This window comes from Centropristis striata, chromosome 18 (assembly GCF_030273125.1).
Source record: "Centropristis striata isolate RG_2023a ecotype Rhode Island chromosome 18, C.striata_1.0, whole genome shotgun sequence".
Taxonomy (NCBI): Eukaryota; Metazoa; Chordata; class Actinopteri; order Perciformes; family Serranidae; genus Centropristis; species Centropristis striata.
Genome location: NC_081534.1, coordinates 22160997 through 22188119, shown reverse-complemented (window position 1 = coordinate 22188119; position 27123 = coordinate 22160997). Strand labels below are relative to the sequence as shown.

Here is a 27123-nt window from a genome sequence, read left to right as displayed (position 1 = left end):
AGTGCTCACCACATAAGGCTGGCTCGGGACAACAGTCTGCAGTCTGCAATAAAACGGTTCCTTCATGGCCACATTAAAAAACAGGGCGGTAGGTCAGAGGACTTTTAGCTTATAACTGATTACTGTTGGCCATTAGAGTGTGAGTGTGTGAGCGGCGTATTATTTGAGAAGGGTGGCTAAAGAGAGCTTAAGTAGAGCTGTCCAGGTGGCGGATTCTCCGAGGGATTCTCCGCTGTGAGAGGCATCCAAGGACAACCAGGAGGGAGTTTTTTTGCTGAAGGTGGAGGTGGAGGTGGAGGAGGGCTTCTGTTCAGGCGTAGACGGAGGAACTGGCCACCCCACAGTGCCCCGCTGGCTGTGGTCCGCAGCCAGTGCAGCAGTAGGTAACTCTGGAGCCAAGGTGGAGTGAGAAAGGAAGGGAGGAAACTCGGAGAGAAACCATGAAAAATGTGGAGCATGAAAATGTCTCCCTTGGTTTATGGCAGCGCAGTCTGGCTTCCAAGAGAAACACATCTTTAAATTTAACTTGAGATGTCTTTTTTTTCTCTCTCTCTCTCTTTCTCTCTCTCTCTCTCTCTCTCTCTCTCTCTCGCTCTCTTCCTCCACTCCCAACTGCTGGCAAGGGCCTGGTTTTGAAAGCAAGGCCAAGATGCTTGGAAACTGCGACCATGTTAAAAAAGCACTCAATAATGTGGCTTTTTGGAAATGTGGCGACAGCTTCTGTACGAAGGGTTCAGCTTTCAGCGTTGGTGAACATGTTTGGTGGCGTGAGCAGCTGCAGAACAGTCCTCGGTGTAAAATGTTCAGAAAAACACTTGATTTAGACGCTGGAGGGACTTTTACTGAAGGTTAATATGAAGTGTAAGGAAGGATATCACTTCTGCAGATTGTTTTGCTGCCGTACATCAAACATAAACTCTCTTGGCTGCATCGTGTTTGACTGTTTCTCCATACCAGCGTCAGACACACTCTCTTTCATAAGAGGCCATAAATAAAAGACTTGATACTGGTTATTCCAGTGAATGGGATTAAAATGACGGGGGCGGCTGGAAACATTTTGGCCTGCTATCAAATTAAAACCTCGTACCATGTAATAATATTTTGCTAGTCTCAGGAGGAAGTGATCTCTCATGCCGATGATTCAGAGCTCATTTAGGAAAACAGCATCCAGCCGATCTCATAAATCAGCGTTTGATGGAACAAACATACCTCTGAAGGAAACACAGCCGCCACCTCCGCAGCATCGACACTCACTCATGGAGTTACAATGACCGAATAAAATGCTCCACTGACGATGAACACATTTTCGGGGTTTGTAATGGGATCGACATCGGCCAAAAGTTACCACCTCTGATCACAGTCGACGCCATAAAACGTCAATTTATGTCCCGGAGATTAAAATATTGTTGGCGAATAAAGCTAGGATGTAAAACCTGTGGAACACAACTTAGGAGATTTACCAACACGTCTTCCGAACCGTAAGACCTCATGTTGTTTGTTCCTATACTCTCAAACGTGAACAACAGGAGCGTTTTCCAGCAACATGCCCTCATAATCGTAACTGTCACTATTGAGAAATCGTTACAGTTTGGTTTGGTTTAGGAAACAACTACTTCTCTAAGGTTAGGGCAAAAAATACATGGTTAGGGTTAGGGTTATAAAATATGCTTCAAAAAGAAAAATAAATGCACAAAAAATGCTGGAAGTGATGTAGTTACGTTGATGACATAATAACATGACACACAGAATTTAAGTTGCGTTACTTCAGATAACATTGATTACTTGTGTTTGTTTGTTTGTTTGTTTGTTTGTTTGCTTGTTTGAAAGTCCTGTGTTTGTTTGACCCACCCACCACCAAGCGCTTCCTCCATTGATTTTACACTCTGTAACATCACTTCTACCTTGGCGGCAGTTGTAATTACTATGGCCACTAGACGGCGCAGCTAACTACAAACATAAATATGGGCTGTAACAACATGTTGTCCAACAAATAATATGTTATATGATGACAGTCTCACATTTACTCAAGTACTGTACTTAAGTACATTTTTTGGCAGTTGTACTTCACTTGTGTATTTTTTTCTCTGCTACTTTACTTTAGCCAAGCTGTGGAGTTTGAGCTGTTATCTTCTTTGTGATCCATCGCAGATTAGGCAATTTTCCGGCATATGTAGCCAAAACGTTGCTGGTTCTAGCCTCGTTTTGAATTACTTTTTATGTTAGCACATATACATGTACAGTAACTCTTCCACTATATGGAAGTGAGCGTTTTTAGAACAATTGAGACTGCTTTTAGACTAGGTTTTAAAGGTATCAGAACAAGTTACTCTAGCGTCACACACGATTTTGCATGCATGCTGGTTGCAGAAGGAATCAGAAGTCGGCTTAAATACAGAAAACTTTAATCACAGGAAAAGTTCTCAATCCGTTTTGAACATTTTGTGTTGTGGGGTGGGCTGCAAAAACTGAAAAAGGTAGTAATAAAAAAGTGTTGAATGCAGTTTGAATTTCCCCATTGTGGGATTTATAAGGGAATCTTAATCTTAATAAAAAATCTTAATTTCTATACATCCATAAACATTAGATTATTATTTTATACATTTACAGATACATTTTTATACTGGCCTATCCCAGAGTGACAACTTGTTGTAATATCGAGACAGCATTTCAACAGTAAAATAAAGAAAAAGTCTGTGGTCAGTAGTCTTCTTTGCCAGTTAGTTTTCTTCACGATCACAGTATTCTTATTGGCTGTCCATTTTTTTTTTGCAACCGACAAACAAGCTTTGTCTCTTTGCTGTTTCACTCTGCTATATTAGAGTTTGCATTTAGCTTTGTGCCCAGTGAGTGATGCAAAGACATCCTGAACACAACAAAATGAAAAGAAAGGGGAAAATACAGGCACAGGGCGAGAGCTCTGCAGATATAGACACCATTACACACTTCTTGTGGGTCATAAGTGATGATTGAGATGGTTCCTTTTGTCTGTAGATTGTTTTATTAAGAAAATATCCTGCAATCTTTAAGTAAAAGTTATTCTTCCTCTACTGCGTGAAAGTGAATACACAGTAATATTCTTGAGAGTTCACACCATCATTATCATCATGACTATTGCTGACATTATCTTTGTCATCATCTGCTAAATGAGGAAGCAGCAGAATTACTAAACTAAGCCTCCATCTTTTTGCACGCTGCACTTGTTGAGTTATGTTAAAGCTCAGTGTTAACCCCCTCAGTGTTCCTCCATAAGGCCGATTCCTCTGATGCATTACGCCAATGCTGGAGAAATCTCCATCAGCCTATCAAACAGCTTCACAGATAATGCCTCAAAGCGCCGGAGACGTCACAGCTTTTAGTCACGTTAATCCCTCAACCGCCGCAGACAGAAACCCCCCTTGTCTGCTCCGTAGGAGGTCATTTGTTTTACACAGTTACTTTTTCAAAGCGTTAAATATTGGCGAAATCTGCAAAGCTGGCTTGTTTTATGGGTTGCCCTGTCCTGGGCTGCCAAGGGGGACGTATAGGACAGCTTTTAATGGAGGGGGAAAGGCTGACATTAAATACAGGCCAGATGGACTTTCTCCTATCCTGCTCATAAAAGTTCTTAGGACAGTTCACAAATCACGGCCTCTCAGTATTATGTTAAGCGTTTGGATTGTTATTGTTATTGTACATTTGCAAATACTAATGTAATTTATAGCTTTTCGAGCATAATTCGAGACTCAACCCACCCAGACATTTAATATGTGAGCGTTTAACAGTTAATATTGGGTTGATAAAGTGCCCGGGGCTTTTTACTGCTTTCCATGGAAAATCATAACTTTACTGACAACTTTTTTCATCCAGCGTGAATTAAAAAGCGGAGATTAATAAGACGAGTGCCATCCACTTTGTAACCGTCACCGGTTAGTTTATGACCAGACTGTGCAGCAGTTTAGGGGTAAAATATCTCAGCAGCAGCAGCAGGTATTACTGTCCTGTACGTGCAGGAGAAAGGGGAAAATGAAAAGTGAAATTCAAGATGCTAAGCTAAAACGGAAAAACTGCAGCTCTCTGGGGGTCAGTCCTCTTTCCGGAGGAGAGGAAAGTGGACCCCATCATGGAGAGAGTTTGCGGTGGTCCAGCTTTTTGGGTCACTCACTATGATGTTGCTGCTAACATGACAACAAATACCAGAGGGCTTCGAGTTTCCTCACTGAGATACGATGCTCCAAGACAGAACAGGGTTTTATTTAACATCACAGTGTGCTGTTTATGAAGCTTTTTCTGTGTTAATATAAGAAATTACATTAGAAATATATTCACTCAAGTACTGTACTGATGTACAATTTTGAGGTACTTGAGTTTATTTCTCAGCTGTATTTACCATATATAAAATTAAACAATGAAATACTAATAATAATAAAATAAAACATGGTGAATGTTCATAGATTAAGATTCCAAAAGTTTATATATATATATATATATGTGTGTGTGTGTGTGTGTGTGTGTGTGTGTTTTTAAGAATTTTTAAAAAAGAATACTATATTGTATTGTATAGTAAAAAAAGACTATATTGTGGTAAAAAACATATACCATACACTTCAAAAATCTTTAAACATATGGACTTAAATTTAATTCCTTATTACTTCTATTAATTCCAAGTAGGGCTGTTATGATATACTATTAGTCAAATAATAAAATAAAATGTGTGTTTTGTCTCTTTCTTGGCAAATAAATTTCACTAAAAGTATGAGTGTTGGGAGGTGGAGGAAGAGAAATTACATGATAATATCATATGTGCATTGTTAACATGATATCAATATATATATTTTTATTTTATTTTGTTATATTATGATTATTGTCAATATCAGTATATTGTGACACCCCTATCTTGGATACACTATTACAGCTTATAAAATGTGATACATTTTTTTTTACTTAAACAGTTCTTAAACTTCATTAAATAACTTAAATAAAATCAAACAAAAATAAGAAGTAGAGACATACTTCTTGCCCAGTGAAATTAATAACCATATTTTTGTGTAAATAATTTTCTTAGTGGGGGGCGTTGGGGGACTCATGACCTCAGTATGTCAAAAAACATCGTTACAGCCCTGCTAACAGAACCAGCTCTGCATAATAAATACTTTTATTTATTTAATTTACTAACAAACATTTGACTGCAGGACTATCACTTGTTATAGCTGTTACAGTGTGTGTTTAGGACACACTGTGGTGATTGTTTATTTTATGTAAACTCTATTAAACTTGAGTGAGAGCTGCTCCACACTCCATCACAGTTATTTTTCCATCAGCAGACCTTTTGATAGCCGAGGCAGACTGTTACAGTTGAACCCGGATATGATGTATAGAATTCTGCAGAAGTCACACACACACACACACACACACACACACACACACACATGCAGACACAGCTCTTAGGTTACACAATGTATATGTTGTCACTGGGCTGCAGCTGGGATGGAAAACACTTATTCAGAAGGATTTTTCTGTTTAAATCATCATGTTTTTGCACCATAAATAGGTTTAAATTAGGCAACATGTATGACATAAAGTACACAGGAAAACTGATATTTGTCAAGACATTGGAAGTTTAAAAACCTCCATCATAGTTCGAGGAATGTCTACCCTTATAAAATATAATTCCTCTGACAGACACAGTGTGACATCATGTCATTAAACGCCATTAAACAGGTTTAATTGAGCTGCACGTGTGCACCGTTTGGATGCAATAATGATTTCATCCATTTTAACAGTTCTGAACAGTCACCACTGTCCTTCACAATCAGACTGATTGGGAAACGACATTTCAACACTGTGAGAGTTGCTTTTCTAGTTGTAATAAAATGAGCAGATCTGAGGTGGACCCAGGTCTGCAGAGGGCTCTGGTTATGAGCTGCACTATAAACGGACGAGATGTTGATCGTATCTGCGTCTGGATACATAAAATATACTCATCCGGGCCTTCGCTGCTATCTGGAGCCAGTAAATGTATACAAACTATAAATTACCCTGTTTTTCTTCTTCTTTTTCTTCTCTCGCTTTCTGCGCTGCAGGAGCAGCAACGTAGAGGAGGAATCTAATCCACTGAGGTGCATTAATGTGCGTGAACCAGAAGAAGATATCATGGAGGTGTGATTTGGTCCACTTAACCTTTTAAACTGTCCGGAGAGGGGGAAAAAAAGACGCTCATTATTTTCACGTTTTAATTTTAAATAAGTAGCCTAATTAATTTCAAAGTTCTTGGTGTGATAATTATTAAAACATTATTCACTTGAGTTTATGTGTAATTGTTTCTTATGGTGTGTGAAAATGACTTGTATATTTTTGTAAATTTTAGCTACCACGTTGTACAGCAGCTTCGGCTTCCGGTTTGCAGGAAATGTATTATTATATAAATATAAATGTCACAAAATATTGCATATTTACGTTCATGCAATTTCTTCTTGATTTCCTTATTATTATCATTATTTTCTTCTATAAATACAACAATAAATAAAAAAAATAGTTCAAGGCCGAAATTAAACAGATTGACAATAAATAATTGACTCATTTCTGATGAGTGAGCGGATGAAAATTCGTACAATTAAATAAACCCATGAAATAATAATAATAATATTAATAATAATACACCGTAATCCGATTTTCAAAGTAAGAAACATTTTATTTACAGTATTTTCAGTGCAAATTATTATTAACAAAATAGCACAGCCATATATCCAGACAAAAAAAATAATTATTATAATAATACAGGAACACTGCTGTGATGTTCTGAGAAACGAGTGGTTCAAAACCTAAAAAATTAAATTCACAACCGCATAATTTCCTTCACATGAGGAAAACATGATACACACGAAAGCTCTTGAGAGGAAAACGACAGTGAGGAGACGCTGGAGGTGGCCGGAAGTCCGATTATTTATTTATTTATTATTTATAAGAGCCTTTTTTATTATTAGAGAGCAGAAAGAAATTGAACAAAAAAAAATCTGAAAAAGAATAAGAATTTGGACTATATTCTTGGTGAGTGGGTTAAAAATATAAAGTCATATTTAACAAATAATAATGTCTTGTTGCTCCACTTGTTCCCAGGAATTAGACGGATACAGGCCTGATTTTACGTACTGAATTGACGCTCCAGGTGCGTTTCAACATCACTGTCGTTCTTCTGTCAAAATAATAATAAAAGTCACTAAACTACAGCCTTCATATGAGTATGTGAGAGGCCTCCGTGTCTGTGGCTGCGGCCGCCGGCTCCGCGCTGCTCGCCGGCCCGCTGCCGCTCATGATCACGCTGGTTTTGTTTGTTGGCTCAGAAATGTCCACATGTCCGTCTGAGTTTTCCTCCGGAGCCTCGTCGGACTCGCACTCGCTCCGTCCCTCGCTCTCGCACTCGGACTCCTCCTCCGCCGGCTCCCCGGGCTCCCTGCTGCCCGCCTCGGACGCGCTCTTATCCGGCTGCTCCTTCTCCTTGTCCTTCTGGGCCTGCGCCTCTTTGGAGTGTCTCCACTTCATGCGTCTGTTCTGAAACCACACCTTCACCTGAAACACACACACACACTGATGGGTCAGTTTATGTGTTCAACACAGCGACACACAACTGCAGTATGTTTGCATACTCTCTCACATTTTCCTTTATTTTCCAGGTCAAATCTGAGCAGAGTCTTATCAATAAGATCAGGCTTATTATGGAAATATTTTTTTTATTTGGGGCGATATAAATGTTTTTGTTATTATTTTAACTTCATGTGTATTTATTTTTAAAATTATTTTTATGATATGTTTTAATTGTTATTTTTTATTTTTATACAAATACAATTAAATAATTTAATTTAACAAAAATAAGGATATAATGCTTCCAAAACTTTTTTTTAATGTATTTAATTCATTTTATTTACTCCTTCCCATGTACTAAGGAGAAATACACAATAGTTTATACACATTTCCAGGCAACCAACCTGTGTTGAGGTGGATTTAATTTCTAGAGGCTGTTAAACTTGTAAATAGACACATTTCTGTACAATAACTAGTCAGCTCACCTTGTGTATAAACTAATAAATGCACTTGATCTTTGACCTTTTACACATGACCTGTTTGATATGTGACTGCTAATAAAATTTAGAATAACTTACATGTTTTTTGAGTAAATACATTTTCTGTGTATTTCTGTAGGCTTGTTGCCTTAAATTGCCCTTTAAAGAATGAATAAAATATTAAATTAAAATTAATTAAATTTAATTGAGCCCTTATTCAACCATACGTCTCATTTAGGTGTGTGCCCACATTTGAAATAGAGACCAGGTCAATACAGCAGCACGAAAAGTGTAAATAATGTGCAAAAAATATTATTAAACACTAGTAGACATCAGGAAAATTGTTGCTATCCTGAGTATAATAATGTAAAAAAAATGTTTTCACATGTACTATTAGATAGAAATGTTAATAAAGTGAGACAATGTGTGTCAGTTATCATTAACGTTGACGTGCTGCTCAGTGAGATTAAGTGGCTCTGACGTTTGTACAGTGTGTTGAAATGTAAACAACAACTGTTGCTCAAGATCTGGTGCAACTTGACTGGGATGACTCTCAGCCAATCAGGTCACTCCGTGCAGTTATGGTGCAGCTGTGCCAACTTCAATTAAACATCTGGATCCAGAGCTCTTGTGTCTGTGTCAGTTATCATTAATTCACTTTAAATATGAAGTTCTTAGGGTGAATGTGGAATGCAGATCCAAAACATTTCAGTTTTCTCGTGCAAGAAATTTATTATAAGAATCTTTTTGAATCCTTCAGGCTGATATGTGATATTTTAGACATAAATAATGTTGCTCTTCCTCAAATATGTTTGTTTGATTTTAGTTTTAAATAACTGTATTAGTTTGTCAGGGCCAGAGCGACCAGTGAGGACACTGACCTCTTTGTTCACTGTAATTATTTTTTCTAGTAGATTTATCAACCCATGGATGACTTTACTTTGACTTAATAGGCTGTTTCAGGTACTTTCAGAGTGGGTTTGGACCATGTAGGGAATTAAAAATATAAAGGTAATATAATTTATAAAAAGCTGAATTATTAAATATGAGAAAAACAAACAATAACAAACAAAACTGAATTATTTTCACATTTTTCTAAGGGGTGTAAGGGGGGTCATGTCCCCAGTATCGCTAAGATCTGAGATGACTACGGCCCTGCGGTCTTATTGTTTTATTGTTTATTTGGATCCCTGCAGCTTCCCTTCCTGAGGCCTGCCTTCAAAGAAAATACACATAAATAAAATAATGTAAAACATGATATAATCCAAAAATATATAAAATATAGCTACAACATCTCCATGATGTGCATCAATATATTTTTCATTAAAGATATATGAAAAAAATAATAATAAAAATAATAAAAACATGATTACTACTACTACTACTACTACTACTAATGATGATAATAATAATAATAATAATAATAGTAATATGTGTTTATTTGATCATCTATACTGCAAAGAAATTAAATTAAACCCATCTTGGTTATTTATTTTGAAGGCCTTTATTGTCTAATAACCTTTTAAGATGTTCCTTTAAACCCTTTTTTTGTTGATTTGGTTTGTTCCAAAAAATAATAACCCTTTTAAAAAATTAGGTCCTCCTAAAATTAAGCGTAATGTTGAGTCCACACTGCTTCTCACCTGAGCATCCGTGAGCCCGAGCATGGCCGCCAGCTGTTTTCTGTCCGGCTTGGTGACATATTTCTGTATCTCAAATCTCTTCTCCAGTCCTTTCCTCTGCAGGTTTGAGAACACGGCCCTCGACCACGACCTTTTCCTCTTGTACGTCTGTGGCATGGTGTCTTTAGTGAGGACGGCATAGGGACCTGAAAAGACACGAGTTGGACATGAGGTTAAAACAAAAAATAAAAAAAGAGAAGAGAAACCAGCATTGAGTGCAGGTGACAGCTGGACGGACCAGCTTCCTGTCTGCTCCAGTCCTACATGTGGTCTCTACCTGGGAAGGTGTCCTGAAACTGATGCTGGCCTGAATGCCTGCTGCTGCTGCTGCTGCTGCCTAGTGCACTCATCATGGAGGACGCGTCGCTCATCCCGGGGTCTATGCAGGAGAAGTACTGGCTGGCCGCAGGCTGAATGGGGATGTGGATCCCTGACTGACGGTTCGAGCTAACGATGGATGTGAGATCTGTTACAGAGCGAGACATGATCAGGAAACAAAGACTCACAACCTGACGGAGGGGCAAGATGGTCTAATATTTAGGGAGACCATCAAAGAAATCAAAAGCCTGGGTTCAAGTGTGACTGCTGAGTAAACTTCCAGCTGATCCTGACCTTTGACCTCTCTGGTTCAGGGGCAAAAGAGCAGATTCCCCCTCAGGGCTCCTTACTACTCTGTGTAAACTTTATACTTCTAACTTTCTAAACTTTCTTGTCATGCTATCATTAAAAACATAACTAAGTCCATAAAACATCCTTGTTTATTGTCTTCTCTGGCTGCCCTGACAGGAAGCTTTTCTCTATCTGTGTGTTCGTGATAAAATCTCACCTTTTAATGACGACTTTTCTTTGCCCTTTGGATCAAAATCTGTCGACAATATCCGATCAATTCCGAATTTGAGGTCTTTGCTTGAAGGCGGAGGAGCTTGTTGGGAGTTATATGCAGTTCTGGGCACTGATGTTAGTCCGTGTCTGTGGTAAGGGGACGCCGGACTCAGTCTAGCGCCGTACGGCTCGGGCGCGACGGGAGAAGGGCGCAGCGGCGAGCCGCCGGAGTGTCCGCCGTGCTGCGCGCGGTGGTGCTGCTGCTGGTGCTGGTGGTGGTGTCCCATGTGCACCATGAGGGCCGACGACCCCGGGATGTTCTCCGCATCTCCGCCAGCCTGCAAAATGTCTGCGATGCAAAACGAGGGTTTCTTCATGGTATCCACAGCGAAGCCCCCCGCGCAGTACGCGGACCAGAGGCTGAAGTTTGACGCGTAAAACGGGTTGAGCCCGGCCGTGTACATCCCGCAGCCTCTAATGCGTCTTATTGTTGCTCAGGAGAGGGTATAAGCGGACAGGCATGTAAAAAAGCAGGGATGGCGTTTTAGGGGGGGATAGATGACCGTCCTCTTTGTGTCACTGCCAAAATCGCTCTCCCAACTCTGAAATCCAAACCCTGCAGCTCTACTCTGAAGTCCCTCCGCTGACACTGATTGGTCGCTTTCTGAGCCAATGGATGCTTTGCATTCGCTCACATCACGCCCTTTACAAATGAGGATGATGTGTAACCAAAACACACGCATACATATACACACACATGCACGACCGGGACACTTCGGAGAAATTTTGATCCCCAGATGATGGATTGATCACTTAAAGAGAACCCCCACCCATCACCGCACCCAACCACATTATAGCCATTAACTCTCGTGTTCACTTACATATAAAAAAATCTATTTAACCAAGAAAAATAAATAAATCACACCTCTTTCCATAAGGCGAGTTTGCAAATTGCAGTGGATTGTAAATATTATCAGAAAGTCTTTCAAATCAAGACAAACAACTTAGATATTGCCATGGGCAAAAAAAGGAATAAATAATACAAAAATAACAATAAATACAACAACAAAAAACAACAACAATAATAATAATCATGATTGGCTAAATAAAAAAGTAATTAAAAAAAATACATTAATGAAAAACATCCTTAACTATTGTTTTTCTTTGGCTGGCATGACAGGAAGCTTATAGATAAACCAAGCCTCATGTTAATTTCCATTTTTCAGTATTAAATATTTCAAGAAAGTTACTTTTACGCCAACACAAAACAAATTATATTGCCCACAAAATTATAATAAATAAAAAATATTATTGGAATATTAAATTATACATTTTTAAAAAAACATGTTAAAGTATTAAAAAATTAAATCAATGATGCACATTCTTATTTATTATTGTTGTTGTTGTTGTTGTGGCTGTTGTTGTTGCTTATGAGAGGAAGCGTCTTGGTAAACACTATCTTGTTAATTGCCATTTTTCTTTTCTCTGTTTTTTAAAAATGTATCTAACCAAGAAAAAAAATCATACCTCACTCCAAAGGAAATAGGTTGCAAATAAAAAAAAATCATAAAATGAGAAAAAGTCATGAAATAAACAAGTAATAAAATAATAATGAAAATGAAAGCAAATCAAATCGAAAGACTTGCCACCCGGTTATAAAGCAGTCATAATGCCGTGTACAGAGTGGACGTGTAATCATATGACCCCGGGCCCAGGAGAGGCTCTATTAGCTCCACTCATCCTGTTTTTGATGGGCTGTGATTCGTGTTAAATGAGCGGATATTCCTGCTAGATTTGCCCCCGAAATAGAACCTGTTTTAGTATTTTAGGATACAGCAGAAATCCTTATTTCTTCCGGTGCAGAGGGGGGGACTTTATAATGACTGTTAGAACTTCCCTTTTTCAATATTTGTGCAACTTTATCTCGACCTGCAAGTTGCACGATGACGCAAATCCGTCCCCAAGCTCATAATAAACAGAGGAAACCGATTCCCCTCGAAAACCAAAACACAATTAACTTCAGAGGCGATACTTTATCCGCGAGGCCACAAAAGATTCACACGTTGGGACGCGGCCAGTAACATTTTGTAATTTAAATCGTAGAAATGGAAAAAAATGTATTTTTTCCTGCAGCTTACATGAAGTTATCGGTATATATTTTTGTTTTGCATCCAGGAAACAGCCCGAGACAAAAACTAAAATAAATCGCTAAATAAAACAACTTATAAGCCATTTTCGAGATGTTACATTATTTTTTGGTCATATTTTGTCAGAAACAACATATTAGAATTATCTAATTTAAATATTATATAATGAATATTCCCTGCAGATTTCACACGAAGTAATCTGTCTTTTTTTAAAAATATATATTTTCAATTTTTAGTTTTTGTTTTCCATTTTTCAGTTTTGTATTTAGGAAACAACCCAAGGCAAACAGACGATAACAATATTTACCAGCCATTTTTATCATTATACATGACTTTATTGGTCATATTTTGTCAAAAACAACACATTAGAATTATTTAATTTAAATATTAGAAATGTTTTCCCCCCTGCAGATTTTCAGTTATCGTCTTTTTAAAAATTATTTTTTATTTTTATTTTTTAATTTGTTTTAAATGTTCCAGTTTTGTGCTTAGGAAACCACCCAAGACAAACAGGCTATATTAAAAAAAAGTAAAATTATTTACAAGCCATTTTAAGATTTTACATGACTTAGTTGGTCTTACTTTGTCGAAAACAACGTATTATTAATATTTGCAACAATAAAAATGTAGCCAATAATTCTATTTTTACGTAACAGTTAATATACTTTCCATATTTTTTTTTTCTCACTGTCAATAAAAATGAACTCTGTCGCTTTCTCCCCTGTCGTGCCTGCTCTCAGTGCCTCCCTCTCCTCCTCCTCCTCCCCAGCCTCTCCGCTCGCATGTTTTCTCTCTGTGTGAGTTGGAACAATGGCTTCTGAAGCTCCGCATTCATTTAGTCTTGATTCATGCGGCCGGAAGCGCCGATGACCCTGACTGCCTCCTATCATGCTGTTTTCGAGTGACACTTTTCCGGGATTTAAAATTAGAAATAGAGATTTTAACGTTCGCCCTCCATCATGCAGTCAAAACAATCCAGGGAAGAGGATGTAGCAGACGCAGCACGCCTCGAGTTATTTCAGGTGCTGATGAGCTTTTCAGTGGGAAGCATTCAAAAACACATGCAGGCCTCAGATCGGCCTGCACGCGCACTCGCATGCACGCGCTTGCGCACGCACACACGTGCACACACACGTACACACGTACACGTGTACACACACACACACACACACACACACACACACACAAGGCTGTGCCTCTGACTGTCAGCTGCAGAATAATATTAATCCAAAGGTCAAGAGAGCAGCTGCTGTTTTAACTCATAAACCAAAGACAAACATGTTTTCTGGACCTCGGGCAATACGTTTGGTGTGTATTTGTCTTTGAATATTGTGCAAAATGTGTTTTCACGGCAGAAAGAAAAGCATGCATGGCAACACACAGAGCACTGAAAACTAATATATGTTTAATATTATTAAGATTTTTCAGATAAATGTGAATCAAAATCAGAATTGTTTAAAAAGAAAAAAATCATTGGCTTTGGTGTTTGGTGCACACAACACAAAAATATAAGAGCAAAATAAAAGGAAAGAACATATTAAAGAATATTAAAATGACAATATGATTATGGAAAAGATGCTGTAAATGTACAATATTTACAATATTACAGGGCTGGTCGATATAAGTCATATCTAGAAAATTATATTCATCATGATACAACATGTTTTATGTAAATTCAATAAATGAATATATGAAATAAACACGTGGTTAAGCATAAAATTAGATACTTACTAAATGAAAACTACATAGTATTTTCTCTTTAAGTTAAGAACTTTTTAGTGGAAAGTGAACATAACAGCTTCAAGTGAATCAATAGACAAAATAATAAAATATGCACACATACATGAGATTTTCTAAGAAATCTGACTTACTATGTGCTTGTTATTGTAAGTTTTGATGACGTCATTGTGCATCATGATATCTCAATTTATGATTTCATCCTGATATGATTTCTGTCTTATAAAGCCGTGCAGTTGATTGATTGATTGATTGATTGATTGATTGATTGATTTTATTTGACTATTTTTGATATAAAAAATATGAAACAGCAACCTGTGTCATACATAATAAAAATAGATAAAAAAATAGTCAGGGATGACACAATAAAGCCCCAAGGCTTATTTCCATTGTGGTCCCTATAAGGCAGGAGACAGGGGCAAGTAGCAGCATATCTTACATAAATCAAACAAGTACCATTTTTACATACATACATACATACATGCATCAATCATTCATAAGTCACATAAAAACATAAATTACAGTTTCAAATACACGCGACAGATACAGATTGCCAACATTCTAAGATTGGTGTTTAAACCATTTTTTCAAGTTTTGTTTAAAACTGCATATGCTTCTGATTGATTTAAGTGGGCCAGGTAACCTGTTCCAAAGAATTGTTCCAACATAAAGAAAGGACTTTTTACCCATGTTTGTCTTAACTCTAGGTGGTACAAAATCTGTTAAGCTTCCCCTAGTGGAATAGCGGTGAACTTCTTTTACTCTATTTAAATAATTTTTAAAATAATTGGGTACATCCCCATAAGCACACCTGTGTACCATACATAACTGCATCTGAGATACACGATCCTCCACCTTCAACCATCCCACCTTATCAAAGTGGGATGATTCGAGGTGGGTTCTCATGGGGACATCCAAAACAAGTCTGATTAACTTGTTTTGTGAGGTCTGTAGCCTATGCTTCAAATTCATTGTGACGTCATTATACCATGAGCCACATGCATAATCAAAATACGGCTGAATTAAGGCTCCTGCCAAAATGACCATTGTTTTTCTATCCAGAAATTTTGAAATTCTGGCCAGAAAACGGACCCTATTGTTTATTTTGGTGATTGCCTTCTGTGCCTGACCTATGCCACTTAAGTTGCAGTCTAACACACATCCAAGGTAACTGACTGATTCATTGGCTGTAATTTCAAGATCTCCAACTACGACTTTAAAACTGGAGGCTTTTTTCAATCTAATCTTTGACCCAAAAAGAATGGATTCTGTTTTTCCTACATGGAGTGATAACCTATTGTCAGTCATCCATCTGCTAACATTTAGAAGTTCTGCGCTAAGTAATTGTTCAATGATATTTTTATCCTCATGAGAAACTACGAGCGCAGAATCATCTGCATATAAAAAAAGATTAGATGAACAGACCGCCTTTAAATCATTAATATATAAAAGAAAGAGAAGTGGCCCTAAAACACTCCCTTGAGGAACACCACATTCAATGCCAAGAGGTTGAGACATTGTACCCCCAATGTCCACCACTTGCATTCTATTCCCCAAATAGGAGCCCAACCATTTCACTGCTAATTCACTAAAACCCATAGCTTTCAATTTATACAGTAAAACACAGTGGTCAACTGTGTCAAATGCCTTCTGTAGGTCCAACATCACCATACCACAGAACTTCCCATTATCTACCTCTTTTTTAATAAAATCTGTTAAGAAGAGTAAGCATGTATCAGTAGAGTGAGATTTCCGGAAACCAGACTGGAATTCATAAAGTATGTTTTGTGATGAAAGGTAATTATCAATTTGTTCAAACATGATTTTTTCAATTATCTTTGACAGACTACTGAGAATGGAGACCGGCCTATAATTGCCCGGGTCCTGTTTACTCCCTTTTTTATATAGAGGGATCACTCTGGCAATCTTGAGATCATTTGGAAACTGCCCTTGTTCTATGGACCTATTTACAATGTGAGTGATGGACGGAGTAATGATCTCAGCAGCATCCCTTAATAATCTGGATGGAATGGCATCTAATCCTGTGGCTTTAGAACCATCAAGCCTTTGGAGCTTCTCCAGAACCAGTGCCTCAGACACTTTTCCGAAAAAGAAGCTCCTGGGCTGAATCCCTAACTGGGAGTAATAGTCCCGCACATGACTTTCCCCATATTGCCCAGTCTGGCCAGGTAGCTTTCCAACCAACTCTCTGGCAACAGATGAAAAATATTCATTAAAGCCAGCCGCAACTATCCCCTTATCTGAAGTAATTGTATTGCCAAGATCTAGAGTGATGTTGGAGTTTTTGGTTTTCATCCTTTTACTATAACCAAGCTGCTTGAGGGACTTCCATAGCTTTCTTGAGTCATTTCTATATTCTGCTATTTTCTCATTAAAGTATGCCTTTTTAGTATTAACCACTAATCTGTTGACTTCATTTCTTGCCTTTTTATACTCAGCCCAACTTTGCTTATCCTTCTCAACCCTGAATGTATCATATTTCTTATTTCTTGACCGTATTTTCTCAAGAATTTCATCATTTACCCAAGGTTCTGTCCTCTGTTTTATTCTAATTTCTTTATATGGGGCTATATTATCAACCACTTCTAAAAATATGCGTTTAAATGAGTACCATGCTTCATTCACATCTTTACATTGCAATACATTAGACCAATCCATTTGTTTCAAAATTTCATTGAATGTTTCTTTGTTATACTTTTTCATCGACCGTATTCTAATTGAAGAATGACAATTAAGCACTGCTTTCTTGGACTTTCTAGTACAGAAAACAATAGAATGGTCACTCAAACCATGATTAATAACCCCGCTCTGTGTTATTCTAGACTTATCCGATACTAGGATAAGGTCAATCGTGGTTTGGGTGTTGAAACACACACGTGTAGGTTCATTAATCAGCTGTTTTAAACTAAACGAACGACAGAAATTCATCAATGCTTTATACGCGGACACATCGTGTTTCTGAATATCAGTGTTAAAATCTCCCATCATAATAACTTCAGATTTCATCAAGTCCAACCTCTTTGTGCAAAGTTCCTCTAAAAGTTCATAAAACTGGGTTTGATCAGGCGGCCTGTAACAAGCACCGATTAGTATGGGCTTACTCTTCGGTAGCAAAATATCCAGCCAGACCGCTTCAATCTGATCGCTATACAAGTCCGTTCTGTGATTAAAACCAATGTCCGCTCTCACATAAATGCACACCCCTCCACCTCTGCGGTTTCGATCTCTCCTAACAATCAAATAGTTCTCTAATTCAATTTCAGCATCCTTAACAGAGTCATCCAGCCATGTTTCAGTGAAACAAAAGATTCCAACCTTTCTGCTTTTACTTAGGTGCCGAATCTCGGTGATTTTCGGTAGAAGGCTTCTGATGTTGAGATGAAGCAGGTGTAGTCCTCGCATAGCCAGGAAAGAATCCACGTTCGGCCCCTCACTGCCGGTGCTCTCCGGCTCCTCCAAGAGTGACTGGCCTACGAGTACGGGGGCCCGAAGATCCAATCTGGCCTGCTCAGTTTCGCGTTGCCTGATGCTATCTCTCCCCGACGGATCTCCGCTGCGTCTCTCGGCGTCTCCACGCGCACCTCCACTCCCTGCGGCGACCATGGAGAAAAGCCGGCTCCCGACGTCTGGGTGACTCGTGCAGACCATTTCACCTGCTCTGGGCCTTTTTGAGATCGTAGTTCTTGGCATCGGACCTGGGCATTGATGTATATCCCCAGATAGTAACAGGCAGATGCAAATTATCAATTTTCCGCCGTTTACTTGCCGTTTGTCGCTGTTCTTATTGTTCTTATTTTTGCGCCTGGCTGGATACCAGCATGGATAGAGGAATGTGTCCATGAGGATTTTCTTTCCATACTCAAACTGTTTATTAAGTGAAGGTTTGTTTGTATTGTCACAAACATTTTGTAACTGCCTTTCAAACCTGATTTTGGGTCCAGTGTCTAAAAATACTTTTATAAACATGTATGCTAAAAACACCACAAGCACACCTGACTTGCCTGCTGCCATCTTGTGCTGTGTCCCACTCTATTCAAGGTGTCTGTAAAATCGTGTTTTTGACAGTTTAGTGCAGCAACTGCAAAAATATTGATGTGCAAATGTACACTTTCTGCACCTTTTTGTGCACAAACAACTTTCCATCTCCTCTTAGTGTCTGCCTGATTTAAGAGTCCCTGCGGAGACAGAAGGCTGTTAAAGGTGGAGGAAAGAAACGTCAAACTACAGATTCTGAACATCCAAACACACTCTGAGGACTTAACAGTATAGTGAGTTGTTCACCAGCCTCTCCATATGTTATAACACAGATTTACAAAATAACACAAAACACTGTCAAGTTTCCTGTAGTAGAGGCTGCATGTTACCTGCTGTGGTGCGTTTTCTTTCTGCTCTCTCCTATTAATAAAACTTAGTAATTGTACTTATACTTATGTACCTTGACTCCCTTTTCCGTGGGTAATCGTTGTTATTTTTTAATGTTATACTTCTCTAATCCCCTGGATTAGTTGTGGAATGCAGCGGTGCACTTTCTAATTTTATTGGTTAAGGTTTCTATTCACACACAGTGAAAGGAAGAGAGCTGAATGTTTCTAGAGTTTGCACAGGTGGTTTACTTGTTGGGGAGAGTCACAGTGCAGACTGCAGACGTGATGATGATGCAGAAGGTGATTGTATATGAAAACACAAGATTTTTACCAGCCACTGCAGAGACAGTTTGCACCAGAAGCTGTGCAGTAACCCTGCAGTCTGATTACATCATTAAGCTATTATAATTGCCTTGTTTTTATACCATATGTGCACGTTTTAATGCACCTACCTAGATTTTTATGTTTGTTCTTAAGAGGAGTGAGACGGGACATAAACATGAACCTGCAGCAGTTTAGTTTTTAAAGCAAGAAGAATAAACCTGAGGTTGTTTCTGGCTCCATATCAGAGCTGAAAAGTCTGAAAATATTCTTCAAAAAAAAGAGAAAGAAAAAGAAGCTTGCATTTGATCCACAAATCACCTGTAAAAAATGAAATATGACTTTTTCAGCCGGAGCCCTGCTGGAGACTATTATTCACCTTTATTTCCCTTTTCCAGGCCCGTCCTCTGTGGAGCTGTATAACTGACGGCAGGTGGGATTACTGCCAGTGCCAGCGACTCCGTTTTAAAACCACTGTGAGTTCTCCACACTCAAATCTGTCTTCAACAATAGAAAACTCAGTCGTAAAACCATTATAATATAAAAAAAAGTTGGATTGTCTTTTCCAGAAGTAGAAATAGAATATTATCCTTCAGATAATAGAAAGTACATTTACTCAATTACAAGTAGAATTCTGATATACTTTACTCAGTTATTTCCATTTGGTGCTACTTTATCCTTCTACTCACCTACATGTCGGAAACACTGTATTTTTTTAACCTATTTGACAGACTCTTATTGCTTTTCAGATTAGAGTTTTGCAATAAAAACATGGTTAAGTTTTAGTCTGTTTTTATTTCAAATTTCAATAACTGCTTTAGGCCCAAAGAGGTCAAATGATCCAATACTTTACAGACAAACAAGATATGAGACAAGTACAGTGTACAACTTACTGCTCCCCAGATTTATGTTGTGACTTCAGTGTGAGTAAAGTACCTGTAACTACCCTGCTACCATCTGACACCTGACACCTTCACAGTGTAACTGCACTGCCTGCTCGTCTATATTTACGCCCCTGAACTGTACGTAAAGTAGATAAAAGCAGCTCCACTTTAAAGAAGCTGTAATAATGCCAAATATATCAGTGAAAGGGAACATTCTCCTGCAGAATGAGTACTTTTACTGTGACTTTATGTACAGTTTGCAGATTTGTACTTTTGAACAGAGCCTCACTAATTGTTAATAGTAATTCATATATATTTTCTGATATAGACAGATATTACAACTTTTTTTTTACAGAATATATAATGCAGAAAAATGTTTGTGGTGATTTACAAATGGTATCATTTAATTATTTTATTTTAATTATTCTTTATTTACCGCTCAGCAACTAATGCAACTTTATTGAGCTATTTATTACATTTTTTTATTCTTTATTTTCTAATGTGTTAATTTCTAGATTTTTTTGACACTGCAATACATTGTATGTATACTGTATAATAATTTAGAATAATTAAAAATATTCTTTAAGTTATTTGTTTGTGAGAGCAGCCTTCTGAGCCCCTTTGCAGAGTCATATTGATGCAAAATAAACATAGAAAGTCTATTTTCATTCCAGCTCAAAAATGCAATGCATCTGTGAAGAATTTTTCTCCTCTAAAATCTGCATCAGTCTCAAAACTCCTGCATCAGTTGAGCTCTTTTGAATGTAATAAGATACTTTTACAAGAATAAAGCGTCTTCCTACACCAACAGTCTCTTAAAATCTAATGTTTACATAAGACCAACGCATATTTAAGAACTTATTTGTTGTGAAACAGATGTGATAATCTTCTCTGTTTATAACCAACAGCTTGAGCTGCAAGTTAAAACCTGATAAAAGTGACAAAAAGTCCAAATCCAGCTGCAACACTGATGACTGATGGGTTAAGCAGCAGATTGCTTTAAGCTCAAACACTCTGCAGCAAACAAACAAACAAACAAACAACATGAAAATGAAAAGTCAAAGCTTCTGAGAATCACACGCTCGCTGTGGGTGGAAACAAAGCTGTGCTGCTGCTGTGCACCGCCGGCTACCTGAAGTTTAAAGCGTCTGACGGAGCCCATTGTTGTCGCCTGATTGCTCGCTGTGTGTTTTTCAGGAAGTCTTATCAGGCGGAGGAAGACTGAATGAGCACCTCGGCCTGTAGCTCTGCTGGATCACAGGCCGCAGGACAGAATTAAATGATTTCCATTATTACGCCGAGAATTATTGCTCCCCCTCGCTACGACTCCAGCTCCACGCCAAGATTACTATTTCTGGCAATGTTTGCCTCAGGAAGGAACTTTCGCAGATTTAATGGGACCTGGGCCATTGTACACAGCCTTCTGTATGGCACCCTGCCATCATTTCCAGAGGAGGAGAAGAAAAAAAAGAAGTGAGGGATGTGTACAAAGTCAAAACAAGACTGTCCCCGTTTATATGATCCTGAATACATCCAGTATATTTCAAACAGTGAACTCTCTCTGAGGTGGAGACCAACTCTAGTGAGTTTTAATCTGCATGTGAAAATGTCAGCAGTTGATCCGTCTTCTTCTCCTTCGTGCAGTTTCTAAGAAACATGAGTGTCTTTGTGCTCCTAGAAGAATAAATTACTCAATTTACACATTGTTCCTTTATTTCATTTTTGCTCACTATTACTCTAGTGAGTTACACAACACTTCTTCCAGAGTATTGTGGAGGAAGTGCTCAGATCTTTTCATAGTGGTCTAAAGCTACTACTACTAAACAAGTTAAAGTCATGCATTTAAAATTGTGCAGTAAAAGTGCAGATTATTATCAGCAAAATGTCCTTTTAGTATCAAAAACACAAGAATATGATGCAGGAAATGGCCACTGTGAGTCATATTTTATAGTACAGTTTAGTATTTGATCATAATTATTGCCACATTAATACGAAAGCAGCATATTGCGCTTGTTGCAATTCGGGGTGAAGCTAACATTAACTTCTTTACAGGTTTATATCTACAGTTTAAGCTGCAACAATGATCATATTTAAAGTACATGATGCAGGAAACGGCCACTGTGAGTCCTTATTTTATTGTATGTTTTAGTATTTGATCATTATTATTGCCACATATAATATAAAAGTAGAAATTAGCGATTGTTGTTATTTGAGGTGAAGCTAATATTAACATTTATGTGTCTATATCTAAAGTTTAAACTGCAACAATGCATCATATTTTAAATATAAGTTGAAATAAAGTTGTTTTTTGTAAGATAAGAGAGAAAAAAACAAATAACTGATATTAAATAGGAAGAGACCTATTTGAATTGAAAGTAAAACAGGAAATTAAATAAATTAGAGATATGTCACCAAAACGCTTTATACCTTGGAGTATATATTATGAATGACGAGTGCAATAGAAGTTTAATCTTAATATCCAAAGTAACTAAAGCTGTGAATTGTTTATAGTAAAATAGTGGAGCAAGAAGAGCAATATTTCCATCTGAAATTAAATATAAAGCACCATATAATAGTCGTATTAAGATGAAGTACACAGACTCAAAGTTATCTCTTGTTTCATGTCTCTGCACGTTTAACAGATACTTTGCCTCGTATCATCCGTTTGTGACTGAAGTTAAAGAGAAAACTGATTAATATTCCAACAGATATAACATGAAACATTAATGAGCAGGTGAAGCAGTAAATGTACGAGCAGCTCCCCCCAGTGACTAAATGTTCTCTCTTCCTGTTCGGGGCTTTTATTTTGCAAACTGCAAATAAATCTACAATTAAAGCAAAAAAAGTAATTAAATAACTGAGTCAGCAGAGAGATGAACACAGGCTGGATTTCTGTGATGTTAAAAATATGTGATTATATCATACTGAAGCAAAATGACCTCAGTGACTCTTACATAGATTACATTACAGTATATTAAACTATTGAAGCAGGTTAAAGTGAAGCTATAGTTTTAACTTTAGCATAATTTAGTCAAGTGGATCTCAATCTTAAGGTCACAAAATAAATCTGAGAGGTCGTGAAAAGATTAATAGGAAAAAGAAAGAACAAAAAATTGATCCAAGTCCTGCTAAATTTGATTTGGTTTCTTTTCATTATTTTGCCAAACTTTTATATTTTTTTATTTCCAGAGTATTGTATACAATCATACATACCCGTTCTCTTCTGTTTACAAAAAATAATTCAGTATATTCTTCATACAGCTATTTCTCTGTGACCTGTGTTATATCACTACTCTTCTTTTTTGTTTTTCCTCTTCCCCCCAAATAAATGTATTAATATTTACCTACTTAGTTAAAAAAATATACAAATATAGTCAAATGAAAAAAATAGACATTCCTATATACAATCATATACCTGAACTTCCATACACATACACTGAAAAAGAAAACTAAAATATTTAAAAAAAAATCTGTTTTATGTGAATTGTTGTTTTATTGGACCTCTTTTGGCCCTTAAACTGTTATTTAAATGAAATTACCTGTAAAGTTTAAAGTCAAACTGTTTCTGCTGAAAACTACAAGAGATCAAAAACCCCAAAGAAAAACTACTGGCTAAATATTTAACTATTTATTGTATTTAATAATCTAATGTGTGTTTTAATATGAAATTCCAATCTGTGAAAGTAATGACTAAAAGTGTCAAATAAATGTTAAGGCAAGAAAAACAGAAAGTATAACACTGCTCTCTCTCAGTAGAAGTACAGCCTAAAGTGCCATGAAATGGAAACACTGACGGACATAATTGTACTTACATTTCCCTGCTGCTGTGTTTCTGTTTGCAGGTCATGTTGAGCGAATGCAGCAGCTGCACAGAGAAAGAAAAATAATCATGCAAACATTAACCTTCAAGTTGCACAAATCTGTTCACATGAGGATAAACCCCCAATATATATACTCCTTATCCTTACAGGGCAGAGTTTATTACAACTATCATCATTTTATATGGTTTAATGAGTTATTTTGATTAAAATGATCAGATAAACACACAAATACATCATCAATTAGTACCTTGTATTGTGTATTAACAATCAGATTGTGCTAGTCAGTAAAGTTAATAAATAAATTCAGTAATATTAATAAAAATTTTAATATTCTCTGAGATGCAGTGGAGTAGAAGTATGACGTAGGAAAAAAATAAAATACTTGAGTACCTCAAAACTGTACTTAACTACATTACCCCACTTTATGAACGTAAAAAGCACATTCATGCATCAATAATTATAACCCAATAATATAATAAGTTGTTCTCAAATGGCTCATCATTTCATAATGAGCCCTTTTAAAAAATAAGTTTTTGCTGTGTTTGTAAGGTGACCTTGAGAGACGTGAAAGGCGCCCATAAATAAAATGCATTATAATTATTATTATAATCATTTTTATTATTAAAGTATATGTCATGTTTGTAATTGTCCACTTTTACTTAAAATACAAAAAAATAATAATTTTAAACGTCTTATATGCCGGACTTTTACTTGTAACAGATTATCTGTACACTATATGTCTACTTTTAAGCTAAAGTTATGTGTATTTATTCTATCGCTGCTAAAATAACCTTCAAAATAAAAGTCCAGCATATTGCAGGTAGACGGATCTAAATGAACCCGTTGGACTGGGATGATTTGAGTGTTTCCTTTTGTGGTAGCGAGCAGTGCCTGTTGTCTGAGAGTTTAAAACATTAAGTGGTCATTAGCTGGACACTGGAGTGGTAGACTAATCACACTCGCCCCGGCCTGCCCTCTGCTGTAAACACGCTAAAGGAGCTGCTTTAATGGAAGCTTTTAAATATGATGGTGACTCGGTGCCTTTGAGCAAAGCCACGTGTTTACACTAGAACAGATTAAAGTCGCCTCTCTGTGCGGCAGCTTCAGCCGCAGTGTGCAAATGTACACACGGTTAAATCACGAACTGTAAGCAGCGCTGCAGCAGAGAGACTAATGGAAACACAAAAGGTCATAATAACAAACCATTACTGCTGCTGCTGCTGCTGCGAGCAGAAACCCCTGCAAAAAATATTAATACATCAAAACAGAGTAATTTACGTCAGATATGCTTGATAGATATGCTTTTTAAAATTCAGCGAGCATGCAAAACTCATATTTTGTCTTAATAAATGAGACGTTTGCAGTCATATATCAAAGTAGATACTAAAAACAGCTACAAAATATATATTTTCTCTTGTTTTGCATGACTTATTGGTTGATAATCTCTTTCTGCAGGAATAAATGTGGCAAAAATGAGCATTTTTGTGCATGCAAAATAAATAATATGTATATGTTTGAGGTGATGCATTAGGGAGAGTCAGCTTGCAGCAGTGTGATGCAGAGCAGAGCATCTCACCCTGCTGCTTTAATGGTTCACATCTCGGCCAAATCAGTCTGCAGCGGTGGAAAAATACGATTCATCAGCCGAGAAAATCCAAACAGCAGCAGCGGCAGGTCTGAAGCTGCAGAGCAGAGATTGAATCTCCTCAAACATCACACTAGTTACATCAAAATATAAATATAAAATATGGGGATTATATTCAAGACAACAAACAGAGCAAGAGTGAATGGTACTCTATCTATCTATCTATCTATCTATCTATCTATCTATCTATCTATCTATCTATCTATCTATCTATTCACAGACTTGTTTTTTGCTCTGGGGTTTTCAGCAGCAGGTCAGTTTGTCTCAGAGGAGGACAGATCGCATCGGGACAAATTTGTCCAGAAAACAGCTACTGGAAATGTTTTTCCACGCTGTCCCAGGAGCGTCTTCTGTATAATTCTGGCCTACTTTATTTTAATCTTTTTTTTTCTTTCTTGTTTTACGTCAGAGGCTGCAAGTCTTCCATCCAACTGCACTATAAACACATTTCCATGACTGACACAAAATATGTGTTGCTTTATGAACAAACAGGCAGCCTTTACATTTTAAATAAAGTTAAATTAGTTGCTAAAAGAAAAAAGTTAGTATATATCCATGTTTCTGTCCTAGACCTGTATCGTGTGCACTTACACGAATATAACAATCAAATATAGAGACTGTGTCCTATAACTCAGCAGAAAAATACTATATATGTTATATATCATATTCTTTGGCATAACGTTTAAGTTATTTAGGGTTGTAGAAATTCATCTTCCACAGAGCATCACTAAAATAATTTATATAAATAAACATATAGACATTTAAATATCTCTATGACATACTTATTCTGCTTTATGAACTTAGTGTTACTGTAGACAACATAATGGTTTCAGAAGCACAATGAAAAGCTACAATTATTAATTCTTTTGTAGCAAAATGCTGCCATCTAGCGGTCACGTCATGTTTTAATTTGACATAATATGAGCGTTTATAAGTGCAGCAGTGGTGGATCAAGTATTCAGATCCCTTAAGTAAAAGTACTAATACCACACTGTGAATTTACTCCACTACGTGTAAAAGTCCTGCATTCAAAACTTAAAAGTAAAACGTAAAAGTACAATATTATCAGCATCAAAATGTACTTAAAGTATCAGAAGTAAAAGTGCTTTTTATGCAGCATTGTTTTATATATTCTACATATACTATGAGACAATTTGTCTTGATGCATTTATGTGAGCAGCGTTTTAATTTTGTAAACATAGGGCTCATTTTAACTACTTAGTTTACTGTTGTGAAATTGAATAATAATTAAAATTGAATTGATCATGTTTTTCATGTTGAATCTCGACCTGAAAAGTAACTAAAGCTGTCAGCTAAATGTAGTGGAGTAAAACGTACAATATTTGCCTTAAAAACTGTAGTCGACTACAAGTATAAAGTTACATAAAATGTAAATGTACTTAGTTACATTCCACCACTGGAGTGCAGGTTGAGTTTGAAATGAAAACATAAAGCAGTGTACCAAAAAAAACAACAACACACAATTAAATAAAATACATAAAAACATAATTAAATAAAATGAAGCTGAAACACCAGACACAAAGCACAATAATATATGAAAAAAATATAATAATTTTAATTCTATTACTGTCGATATTACTTTTCAATGTCATACACAGTATTATTTTTCTATTTTGGTTGACATT

General features: G+C 36.9%; 1 protein-coding gene across 2 annotated transcripts; it reads right to left on the bottom strand.

Annotated features, from left to right (window-relative positions):
• Positions 1-6652: 6652 nt before the first annotated feature.
• Positions 6653-11516, bottom strand: hlx1 (H2.0-like homeo box 1 (Drosophila)). 2 transcript variants are annotated; one of them, XM_059356393.1, is made up of 4 exons: positions 10542-11516; positions 9993-10181; positions 9677-9861; positions 6653-7542 (listed from the first exon to the last, which is right to left on the bottom strand). In XM_059356393.1, the coding sequence occupies exons 1-4, from the start codon at positions 10999-11001 to the stop codon at positions 7207-7209; spliced, it is 1170 nt and encodes a 389-aa protein (XP_059212376.1). In that variant the 5' UTR covers positions 11002-11516; the 3' UTR covers positions 6653-7206. The 2 variants fall into 2 exon arrangements, with proteins under 2 accessions (XP_059212376.1, XP_059212377.1); XM_059356394.1 differs by lacking the exon at positions 9993-10181.
• Positions 11517-27123: the final 15607 nt, after the last annotated feature.